The sequence below is a fragment of the Spinacia oleracea genome, chromosome 3 (assembly GCF_020520425.1).
Source record: "Spinacia oleracea cultivar Varoflay chromosome 3, BTI_SOV_V1, whole genome shotgun sequence".
In the NCBI taxonomy this organism is placed as follows: Eukaryota; Viridiplantae; Streptophyta; class Magnoliopsida; order Caryophyllales; family Amaranthaceae; genus Spinacia; species Spinacia oleracea.
In genome coordinates, this window is record NC_079489.1 from 6338883 (window position 1) to 6350791 (window position 11909).

General features: G+C 35.1%; 2 protein-coding genes across 4 annotated transcripts; both read left to right on the top strand.

Moving 5' to 3' along the window:
• The first annotated feature begins 405 nt into the window (after window positions 1-405).
• On the top strand, window positions 406-5026 carry LOC110783163 (oligopeptide transporter 9). The gene is made up of 6 exons (XM_021987473.2): window positions 406-1213; window positions 2058-2155; window positions 2259-2828; window positions 2951-3209; window positions 3306-3488; window positions 4183-5026. The coding sequence occupies exons 1-6, from the start codon at window positions 710-712 to the stop codon at window positions 4804-4806; spliced, it is 2238 nt and encodes a 745-aa protein (XP_021843165.2). The 5' UTR covers window positions 406-709; the 3' UTR covers window positions 4807-5026.
• An 849-nt stretch (window positions 5027-5875) lies between these two features.
• On the top strand, window positions 5876-9666 carry LOC110783165 (uncharacterized). Of its 3 annotated transcripts, none has more exons than XM_021987476.2 (6): window positions 5876-6268; window positions 7015-7220; window positions 7862-7960; window positions 8051-8124; window positions 8597-8852; window positions 9338-9666. In XM_021987476.2, the coding sequence occupies exons 1-5, from the start codon at window positions 5947-5949 to the stop codon at window positions 8826-8828; spliced, it is 933 nt and encodes a 310-aa protein (XP_021843168.1). In that variant the 5' UTR covers window positions 5876-5946; the 3' UTR covers window positions 8829-8852; window positions 9338-9666. The 3 variants fall into 3 exon arrangements, with proteins under 3 accessions (XP_021843168.1, XP_021843167.1, XP_021843166.1); XM_021987475.2 differs by having other exon boundaries at window positions 5877-6268; window positions 9309-9666; XM_021987474.2 differs by lacking the exon at window positions 9338-9666 and having other exon boundaries at window positions 5877-6268; window positions 8597-9254.
• The last annotated feature ends 2243 nt before the right edge of the window (window positions 9667-11909 follow it).

An 11909-nucleotide genomic window follows, 5' to 3' on the forward strand; every position in this document is an offset into this window, starting at 1 on the left:
TAGAGCGTTTGATTTTGGATGGAATTGTATATATTAGTAATTAATTAATTAATTTAAATATCTACGTGGCACCTAATTAATTATCTACGTGGCACTCGATTTTTTTAATTCAAAAATAAATTAGAAATCTTATTTTTCATTGGCCGAAACCATTGGTAATCCTAGGTGGCGCTCTAATAGTTCAGCAAATATGCCTCTTTTATATATGTATATATTAGATTTCCTTTAATTTTTCCGATTTTTGGATAGGGTAAAATAGACAATCACTCCTTTAACACCGCAGCTCGTATGTCTAGACATGAAAAGAAATAAATAAAATCCCATCAAAAAAATAAATAAAAAAGATTAATTTTCCAGCTAATATTAAATCATATCTCCAAGAATTTCGTGATATTTTAAAATTTTCTTCTTTGTTTAAGGTAGAATTTCGTGAGAATTTATTTACAACCCACATAAACTCTCAACAACCCACCTCCAAAATCCATCCAATTACAAAAAAAAATCTCATCTTCCTATGATTCTATAATCTTATCCAAAATTCATTCTCTGATTCTCATCCTTCCTCGAGAATCTCACCAAAACAAGGAATCTCCCCCCTCAAAAACCCTATAAAATTAAACAGAATCTTCAACCATCATTATATTCTCCATAAAACTCCTATTATCCTCTGTCACATTATAGTTTTCTCATCCATAATAATAAAAAAATTATGGGTGAGATTGTTGAAGAAACAACAATGGATTCTTTAACAAAAAACAAAGATAAAAACTTTAACAATGTAGATGAAGAGTGTTCAATAGAACAAGTGAATCTAACCGTACCAAAAACAGATGATACAACCATCCCTGTATCAACATTCAGAATGTGGGTTCTTGGTTTAGCTTCATGTATTTTGCTGTCTTTTGTGAATCAGTTCATGTGGTATAGGCAAAATCCGATGATTATTACGTCGATTTCGGCTCAAATTGCGGTTGTTCCTCTTGGTCATCTTATGGCTAAAACAATCACAACTAGGGTGTTTTTTAAGGGGACTAGTTGGGAGTTTACATTGAATCCTGGTCCTTTTAATATGAAAGAACATGTTATGATCACCATTTTTGCTAATGCTGGTGCTGGGACTGTTTATGCTACACATGTTTTGAGTGCTGTTAAGCTTTACTATAAGAGGAAACTCTCCCTTCTTCCTGCTGTTCTTATTATGTTGACCACTCAGGTAAAATTCAATCTCTTTTAATATTTTTCACTTTTTTTTAATTTTTAATTTCGGTTAATTTGGTATGGTCAGTGGGCGTTTCCTTATAGAATAGAGATTAATAAAAAAAATAAAAATAAAAGTTAGTACTTATTTGTTTGATTTTTCCTCTGATTTTATCCATCAATTTGAGAGAATCCTTTTTTGATTATTGAAGAGTGCAATTAATTGTTTTTTCTTGTTTAAGGACTAGATTTTATGGAAACTGATTTTGACACACCGGTCATGTGTCCTTATAGAATACTTCGTAGTAATTAATAAAAAGTTACGTATTTGTTCTGATTATTCCTCTAGAGAATCCTTTTTGATTGAAGAGCTAGTACATTTATTTTGTTCTAGGTTGAATTTCTTGTTCAAGGCCTAGAATTTATGGAAACTGATTTTGACACACCGGTCACGTGTCCATATAGAATAGTGATTAATAAAAAGTTACGTTTTTGTTTGATTTTTCCTCCGATTTTTGTTTGATACTTTGATTGAAGAGCACAATTGTTTTGTTCTAGGTTGAATTGCTTGTTTAAGTCCTAGATTTTATGAAAACTGATTTTGACACACCCCTTGTTAGAGGAGAAGAGCACGTGTCTCACAGAAGTGTGCCAAAATCGGTTTTTGGTGTGCCAAAATCGGTTCGGTTTTGGGTTTTATGCATACATGATTTGTTATTTCAAGTCTTCCTATGTATATGTATATGAGACTCTGTAATTGTTTTGTTTACACTTTTAATTAGACCCTGAAACAGAGCAATTTTCGAAAAAAATGGTATGATTGAAGGACTAAATTGAGTTACTCTGTACAATTTTTGTAGCTACTGGGTTTTGGATGGGCTGGTCTATTCAGGAAGTACCTCGTCGAGCCAGTAGAAATGTGGTGGCCTATTAATCTAGTTCAAGTCTCAATCTTTAGGTAATTATACCAGCAATTTTCAGAACTCCAAAAAAAAAAAGTTCTTAGCTTGATTCAGACTTTCTGACAAAAAATTCCTCCAAATTTTCAATAACTATTGCAGGGCTCTACATGAAAACGAAAAGAGAGACAAAGGAGGCATAACAAAAACACAAGCTTTCCTTATCATACTATGTTGTGCTTCTGCTTACTGTGTACTACCTTCCTACCTCTTCATAATGACAACAGGCTTTTCCTGGTTATGTTGGATTGCACCAAAATCTGTTTTAATGAACCAGTTAGGTTCAGGAAGTCAGGCTCTCGGCATTGGCTCTTTCGCCATTGACTGGTCAACGATCTCTTCGTACTTAGGGAGTCCTTTGGCTAGTCCTTGGTTCGCGACTGCTAATGTTGCTGCAGGTTTTCTGATCACAATGTATGTTGTGATACCGTTTTGTTACTGGTTTGACGTGCTTAAAGCGAAGAGTTTCCCTATATTTTCTCAGAGTCTTTATAAGGCTGATGGATCACTGTACAATATCAAAAGCATTGTTTCGCCGGAGTTTACATTGGATAAAGCTGCATATGCTAGAAATGGCCCTTTATATCTTAGCACTTTCTTTGCTGTGACTTATGGTCTTGGTTTTGCTACACTTTCTGCTACCATTGTCCATGTCTTTATTTTTAACGGAAGGTATGAGTGATTGACTTACACTCTGTTCTGTTCACCTTATTTCCACTTTCTTCGGGAAAAATAACTTTTTAACTAAGATAAATTCAGTTAAGTTCAGATAAGTTTTGATTGTGATGACACAGGGAAATATGGGGACAAGTGAAGGGAGCTTTCGGAGAATCAAAGAAAGTAGACATACACACGAAGATGATGAAGAGCTACAAACAAGTACCAAATTGGTGGTTTTATGTTATTTTAGTGTCAACCATTGCTTTGACCGTATTTACTTGCGAGTATTACAAGGAATCACTACAATTGCCATGGTGGGGTGTTCTGCTTGCTTGTGCAATTGCTTTCTTCTTCACCCTTCCTGTAGGAGTTATACAAGCCACTACAAATCAGGTAATTAAATTGACTGTAAACTAGCTGTAAATGTAGTTTATCAGTCATCATGATCCTTAATTGTAACCCTAAGCTTCTCTGTTTTTCTCTTAACAGCAACCAGGTTTGAATATCATCACAGAATACATTATCGGATACATGTATCCAGGGAGACCCGTTGCCAATATGTTGTTCAAGGTCTATGGCTACATCAGTATGGTTCAAGCCCTGAACTTCCTCCAGGACTTCAAGCTTGGTCATTACATGAAGATCCCACCTAGAAAAATGTATATGGCTCAGGTTCGTTTCTTTTAGACCTTGTTCTCTTCACCTGACCTAGTCTGTTTTTTTTAGTTTGATCTGGTCTGAATGTTTTCTGTAAGTGCTGTGCTTTCTGCTTCTTTTTTTTTTTGGTGTGATTTTTCTAGTCTGAGCCCTAACCATCGGAACCCATTTTCAAATTCGTTCCTAGATTCCGCTAGCACTTTGGAAGTCGATTTTCTCATTCTTAGACCTATCATAATAGAGTCATTAGAAAGATAAAGGGGGCGTTTAGTCGGGAGAGGTTTGAGAAAAAAAAGAGCTTTTTGAGTGAATTAGAGATTTGACCTTTAGAAAAAGCAAATTGGAAGTGTTTGGTTCAGAGAGTTTTGGAAGAGAGTTTTAGGTGAAAAAGCTAATTTTGCAAAAACTCAATATATGATCTTTTTGCAATTAGAGGTAATGACTATTTTGTCATTATATTGCTTATAATTACAACTATTATCACCTCGGTTCCCTATATTATTTTTCCATTAGAGGTCCTTAATGGTCATTTTACATATTAAACAGCTAATTTACCACACTTTTACAAACAGCTAACCACTAACAATTAGTCAAACCAGCTAACAACTAACAACTCCTAACCAAACAGGGGCAAGGTAATTTGGGTAGAACTTCAGCAGATTTACAGGAGTAACACACTAACCAACATATTCTATTAATCATATTTCAGGTTGTTGGCACATTAGTATCAGTAGCAGTCTACACCGGAACAGCATGGTGGGTGATGGAAACAATCCCACACATCTGTGACACAACACAATTACCCCCCGACAGTCCATGGACCTGCTCATACGACAAAACGTTCTACTCCGCTTCAGTAATATGGGGTCTAGTGGGCCCACGCAGAATCTTCGGAAACCTCGGTTACTACTCACACATCAACTGGTTCTTCCTACTAGGAGCCATCGCACCATGCCTAGTTTGGGTCGCAACCAAGGCATTCCCTAGACAGAAATGGATCGGACTCATTAACATGCCGGTTCTAATGGGTGCAACCATGATGATGCCACCGGCTAGCGCGGTTAACTTTATTAGTTGGATCATTGTCGGGTTTATTTCAGGGTACATTGTACTAAGGTATCGTCCAAAGATGTGGGAAAGGTATAACTATATTCTTTCGGGTGGTCTTGATGCTGGAACTGCTTTTATGACGATTCTTCTGTTCTTTTCGTTGCAATATGTTAGGAATATTGGGATTGATTGGTGGGGGAATCATACGGATGATGTTATGTGCCCGTTGGCTCGGTGTCCTACGGCCAAAGGGATTGTTGTTGATGGTTGCCCTGTCTACTGAGTGTTTTGGTTTCTGTCTAGTTGATTTGCAGATTTTTTTTGTTCATAGGAATAATAGGGATTGTTAGGGAGGTGTTAGTTTCTTTTTTTGTTTAAAATGTAAATATTTCTCTCAGAAGGGGTTTGTGATTTGATTTATTAAGCTCCCAAAAGGCAAGGGAGATATCTAGGACTACACAATGAATATACTTGCATATGAAGTACTCGTTAGTTGACTCTCATATCCATTTTTAGTTGATACAAGAAGAAAAAAAACAGTGCACTTTTTAACTCAGTTGCACTTGATTAATTTAATAAACAATAATTGAACTTAATAAGGTTCTAAAATCAAAATCCCGTCAAGAAAAGAAAAAGTTTCTAAAATCAAAATATCCAATATTGAGTATTTAAAATCGAATTTAACTCGTTGTTGAATGTTGATTGAAAACGCGACAAAATATGTTTATTTGTCGGAGTAATTAACACTCCTATCCGTTATTGGAAAATGGATATGAGTGTCAATTAGCAAATAAACATATTTTTTAGGGTGCAATTTACAATTTCTCAAAAAATTCATCAAAAATAAAATACTGTTAAAATCAAATGTGTCAACTAAAGAGTTATGTGGATCGAATATCAAACCTTATAGATTAAAAGTTTCACTTCCTACCATCTCAACTAGCTATAATGTTTGTCATATTTTCACATATAAATGTAAAATACAATCTTTTAAAATTGGTCACATTTTTCGAAAACCTAAATCCGACTAATACAATCTTTTAAAATTGGTCACATTTTTCGAAAACCTAAATCCGACTAAAAGTAAAACCCGGAGCAACGTCCGGGTCACACACTAGTTTTTCACCTATGATCTCAAGTGATCTCATATATTTATTTCAATTTTTCATGTATTTGTTTGATCTATATTTCTCTTGTACATGTCGTATAACTCTTTACTCTTGTACATGTCGTATGATTTTTGTAAATTTTATTAATTAATGAATTAATTTTCCTTAAAAAAATGATAAGAAAAGGAAATGCATTAGTTCGATTCAATACGCAGCGTTTCAACCGTTTCAATCCATACTCACCCGCAGGAATAACGGCGAACCAAACAAGCCCAGAACACAAACCAACGGAAAGCCAACAGAGAGACGTAAAGATGAATTTGAAGAAAGCAAACCCACCAACGCCACCGGCGAGCTCAGTATCCCCGACGAATCAGCCCGACTCGCAATCCCCTTCTCCGTCGGCTTCGGCTGCAATTGCGGCGGTTGGGGAGCTGGTGGAGTCGTTAAACCAACGGAAGATGTACAGAGAGGTGACACTCGCTCTCCGATCCGGACTCAGAGACGCGCGAGCTGAGTTCTCCTTCCTCCGTGTTCGCGGCCTCCGTTGCCTCCTCAAATTCCTCCGTTCCGTAGCTGAGTCTGACTCGGTTATTCGTTTGTTCTGCCTCACTCAATCTCTCTCTGATCTCCAAGGTCTTCTTCTCATTTTCTCTCTCTCCTCTATTTACTTCTGTGATCATACAATTGAAGTGTGATAGTTTTGTTCGATGAAATTGATTTTTCTTGTTAAATGTATGCTCTTGATTGATTGTTGATTGTGAAATTTTGGATGTTGTAATTGGATTGCTGTAGTTTTGCTGAGACATTAGGTTTTATAATTGGCGTCTGAATTAATTGATGTTGTGAAATGATTCCTGATAATTTAAGAAACTGGAGAGGTTAGGTTGCATATCTTGTAAAATAGAAATTGCTTGAGTTTTTTGGTTGACATAAATGGAGGAAAATTGAAGTTTTGGGAAGTTAGAAATGCCAAAGACGGCATGAATTTTTGAAGAAGATCGAACATTTGGGGAAATTAGAACTTATGCTTCATTCAGTACATTGAGCAAATGAAACTTAAAATTGTAAATTTATTTATATGGGAAGTGTAATAATTGGTGGGTTGGAGACTTACAATATCAAATATATTTTCTTGTATAAATAATCCAATATACTTCAAGAAAACTAGCTGGTCTAATTGATCTTGAAAAAAGGTTAAAACGGCACATTTGTGAATGAAAGGAGTACTTAACCAGCTCAAAATTGAATTTTGTTGGATGATTTTGAGTGAAAATTATTATATCATACGAAGATGTTAAGCTCTGCTTGTCCTTGGTAATATGCCTACTTTGATTGCACTGTTTTGGGTTGTCTATAAGCTGTTTGTTATGTATGAGCAGTGGTTCCTGTTCTGTTTCAACATTCGCTGAAGGATGCAGAAGAAGATATAGTGACCAGTTTGGATCATATATTCACTGTTGAGCCTATGAAGTTAACGAACCCCTCAACTGATACTGAAGTTGCACTTGCACTTCGTGTTTTGGAAGGATGCTGCCTGATTCACAGGCAAAGTACAATTTTGGCTCACCAACACAAGGCGATTCCGGTACTGCATGCTCTATTTATCTTTGTAAAAATCGTAATTTTCATTGGTATCTAGTACATTTTTACCCCCACCAATCACCTTAGTAAAGGGATGAACTGAGGAAATTATGTGAGTGAGGAAAAACATTCAGGTCTCAGCCATTTTAGAGGATGCTCGATGTTGATCAATAATGAAAAGGCACAGAGTCTTTGAAATTGGTGTATTAGTGTTAAATTCTATGCAGGGCTTTTAGCTCTTGCACGAGCATTGGCTTTTAGCTCCCCGACACTGCAATTTTGAAGTTTAACTTGCAAGTGAATTAGTGGAAATGTGGAATAATCTGTGTTCTGTTCTCTTCCTCTAATTTCGAGTTTCAGCCTGGTATTTAGTAATTTAGTCAAATGTTTTGTAATACTCTATATATCTCTCTCTCTCCATATTTTGTGTATAAGAGAAGTGTTAGAAAGATGGACTGGGAAGTTCAGTAATGTGTAGTATAAAAGGAAGCAGTACGATGGTTTAAGGAGATCCTAAAATGTTGAATTGAAGGATTTTGAGTATTGGGTAGAGAGGAAATGTTCACTTTTTGAAACCTTAGATTTTTGAAACTTCAGAAGGGTTAGTTTCCTGTTGCGAGTTTTGAAGTTTATTCATAAATGCAGGTGTTGATGAATATACTATCAAGTAGAGGAGTTCTTGAGCAAGGTGCCAGCGTGGACGCTCTGATTGCTTTGATGTTAGATTCGAGTGCTAATCAAATGGTATGACATCTTAAATCATTTCAGTTTTAATTCTAGCATCCATTATCCAGGTCTTATTGGATTTTCTTGTAATATTTCGTCCTTCCTTAGGATTTTGAAACCTGTAATGGCATTGAGGAAGTTGCTGCAATTATTAGAGACAAACAAGTTGATGAAAATCTCAGGTAAATTGGATTCTTGCATCCACTAATTTCCGAGAGCTTGCTTTCTTTATTTCTTTCTACAGTGAATTTCTTGGGCCCTTGGATTATATCAGCATGTCTTTCCTCTTCTTGTGATTGTCAGGAAGACGTAGGATAACCTAGGTTATTTGGGGTACTTCATATGTAACCATATCTCACTTGGATGTTGGGTCCTAGTTCTTACCTTGGTATACTTTATTCTAAATCAATCAAGAGTGTTGTGGTCTGCAGTGTGATCTTGTTGTTTGATTGTCATTATCTCCTGCCTGCTAGTCGATTATTTCAAGCATGGAACTCTTGTGAATTACTCTCGCCATTCGCAATTAACTGTCACGTAGGCTGCATAACTCGAACTAGTAACGTGACAACCAAATTCGAATGGAGGTAGTAGTTTGTCCAAATTTGGGTTCTTCAGCTGTAACCCTTATATTGACGCTCACTTTGCTGTAAATAGGATGAAATGCGGAGAGTTTCTGTTATTACTCATTGGACACGTAGATGGGAGAGATATGCAGCCAATGGCAACAGTACATGAGGACATACGTCGACTTCTGGGAGAAAAGTCTGCGTCGTTGATATGGGCAGCTAGTCAATTTGGCTCAACTCTTGACCCAGAGGAGAGAATGACAGCTTTGCACATCCAAGCTCGTAGAGTGTTGGAGTCACTTGATCTCTTTGGAGTTTAGCGGACAATCAGTAGTGTTTTGAAGGTAAGCAGTACATACAATTTTATTTCTAACTGATGTTGACTGGAGTCACTGGACAATCCATATGCAAAAGATTGGTACCAAACAACCAATAGTTTTGACTTTGTGTGAAGTCTAAGCTAGAGTGTAGGTGAGCCTTGAGTTGTTGTCCCTGTTACCGTCATTTACTGTTGATGTTCACCGTTTCCCTTAAAGTTTGGTTTTTGACTGTCTGGAAATGCTACACTACGCCTTTTCGAATGTCAATTGCATTACTCTGGGTAGCTGTATTGCCTGTATAGAGCTTGTTCATCTCCCATGGTTTTCTGAAACAAATGTCGATGTAAATTGCCTTTTTTTGTGTGTGATTTCATTGTAAATGATAGTTTCTGCTGAGGATCGGAATAAAATGTTATATTTCGTATACTGTATTATGTATATTCCATTTGTCTTGCTTAAGAATGTTTTCCTTTCGGCTAGAACTTGAATGAGCTGGTTTTTACCACAAGGAATGGATGTTAGAGCTGTAGATTCTCGACTGGAGTTCCTGGAAAAAGTAGAGTAAGTTTGAGTTTAGGGATAACATAATGATCCAAATATACAGCCAAAGATGGAAAAGCCAATGTCTTTGCATTCAAAGAAGTGATGTATTAAGGGTCATTGACCAGACATATGAGCCGTCTTTAGCGGTTCAGGTTAGGAGTTCTGAGATTGTCTTTTGTGAAAAGGTCATCAATTATGTGTAGAGTATTGTTTTCTCCTTTTATTTTGTTAAGGGTACATAAAATGTACTGTATATTTTTAAATAATTAAAGCATTTTTTTTATTTGAGATTTTATTATGTTAATGGTCCACTTTTTCTATACTAGAACTAGAATTGAGTAAAACGTTTTTGCAGATTTATGGCAGACAACAGGAACAAGGGGTGAATGCTAATAACATAGTCAAATTCGCTATAGATAATTTTTTATTGTAAAAGTTGATACTAAATGAAAGATATTAAATAAAAGTTATTTGTGAAAAAAATGGTGTACTTATGGAGACCATGTGATAGAGAGAAAGATTAATATAACTGAGAATGACCTGTGAGGAGACTCGTGAGAGAGATCCACTTCAACAGTGTCCTAAGTTTTCAATTACGGAAGTGTAACACTTAAATAAAAGCCAATCGATTTAGATAATTCTAACTTAAAAAACAAAGGGAGTATAATTCATCCTCCCATATTTATACTTTATCTATTATGGTACTTCTAAGATGCTAACTTATTATTTCGGACTAGACCAACCTAAATGATGTTCCAGCTTGATAAAGTAGTTCATTGTTCTAATCCCGGGCTATCGAAGTTTTGATAATTCAAAACTAGGAGATCGGGTCAATAATGTCCGGATCAGACTTGATCCGAAAAAGTATGTCTGGAACTCGAACTGAATCAGTTTTAGACTTGTTTATATATTTTTTAAATTTTTTCTACAAAAAAATTAAAACAAAAAGATATTGAAAACTAATTGTTCAACCTTTTTTTTTAATAACCTAATATAAAATATTTCATAATATTGTAATCTTTCCGACATATTAAAGGAGAAAATTAGTGTTTACTCCCTCCTTATATCTTTTTAAGAGATACACTTTGACCGACAATTAGTTTTTAGGAGGGTGAGTTGAATTTATTAAAATAAAATAAAAGTGGGGTTCCCTCCAAAAAAAAAAAATGAAAGTGGGGTATTGAGTTACTCCCTCCGAACCTAAATGTTATTCCAGTTTGTCATTTTACGCGGTTATTAAGGAAAAAGAAACATTATAAGATTAACTATTATTAATGTAGTTTGATAGGGAATTGTTGCTTTTTTTTATTCCATTTTCACAAGAAAACAAAATAGTTGAACCAATAGAATTTAAGAAATAAAAATGCCAACTCATTAATACATCCAAACTTAAATCAACCAATGAGACTACAATATTTTTTTATTGATAAACCAATAGAAATAGAATTACAAAGTTAAAATTACAAGGAAGAGATTAAAAAGGAAATAAAAGAAATGGGAAGATTATTTTGGGACACTAAAAAAGGAAATGGAATAACATTTAGATTCGGAGAGAGTATTATTTATTGTAAGAAATTGATAGTGGAAGAGAATATGAGTAAGTGTGGGGATCACGGAATGGAGGGGAAAATTAATAATTCGTATAATTGAAAGTGGGTTTCATGACATGCCAACAATAGAAAGTATGTCTCTTAATACGGCCAAAAAAGAAAAGTGTATCCCTTAAAAAGACATGGAGAGGGTAATGGTTTGTATTCATATTTTTTAAGAAAAAATGACCTAATCCAAAATCGATTTTTAAAGGATTTTTAGGTCGAACCGGATCAAAGACCAAAAAGATTATATTTTCTTACCCGTAAATTGGACGAGTTATCTTTATTCTGGTCCAGTCTGATTTGATCTATTTTTCTGATCCGAAAACTGATTTTTAAACACCCTTATTTCTATTCTACACCTACTAAGCTACTAAAAAAGACTTTTCAGAAATCATGTTGAATATTCCTCAAACCTATAGATTAAAATCTTGAAAAGACCTACTCAAAAATAATTTTCGCGTCCATATTTATGTTGCAACTACTCCTTTCGTACTTAAATGATGCACATTTCATATTTATTACGTTTTCCTCTTATTATTATTTTTATCATTTTCTCCTTATTTTATGGGCTCTATTCTCACTTACTCCGTATTTTATTATTTCTTCCTTATGTTTTACATTATCTTAATACTTTAATACCACACTATCTTTTATTACAGTTATTTTTTTTTCACTTAACATTGTACACCTTGTGCGCGCAAGACCTTTTGAAAAACAATTTACCCTCCTTACTTTTTTAGCCAATAAAAGTACACCTATTTTCCATACGGAGGAAGGCCTTTACTCTATACGGAGTAGATTGAAATCTTAAAACCTTCCAAAAATATGTAGGCAAAAGTATTTTCCAAGTCATGACGTAAGCAACACATCATCCAAGAACAGTATCCCACGTGTTCCACAAAAACCTACCCCTATTCTAGTTAAAACTCGAAAGCTGTTGTCT

Excerpts from the sequence above, each read along its gene's own strand:
- LOC110783165 (XM_021987476.2), top strand. The coding sequence starts at position 5,947 with ATGAATTTGAAGAAAGCAAACCCACCAACGCCACCGGCGAGCTCAGTA. Across the intron at positions 6,269-7,014 it reads ATCTCTCTCTGATCTCCAAG|TGGTTCCTGTTCTGTTTCAA; the intron begins GTCTTCTTCTCA and ends ATGTATGAGCAG. Across the intron at positions 7,961-8,050 it reads ATTCGAGTGCTAATCAAATG|GATTTTGAAACCTGTAATGG; the intron begins GTATGACATCTT and ends GTCCTTCCTTAG.
- LOC110783163 (XM_021987473.2), top strand. The coding sequence starts at position 710 with ATGGGTGAGATTGTTGAAGAAACAACAATGGATTCTTTAACAAAAAAC. Across the intron at positions 1,214-2,057 it reads TTATTATGTTGACCACTCAG|CTACTGGGTTTTGGATGGGC; the intron begins GTAAAATTCAAT and ends CAATTTTTGTAG. Across the intron at positions 2,829-2,950 it reads GTCTTTATTTTTAACGGAAG|GGAAATATGGGGACAAGTGA; the intron begins GTATGAGTGATT and ends GTGATGACACAG.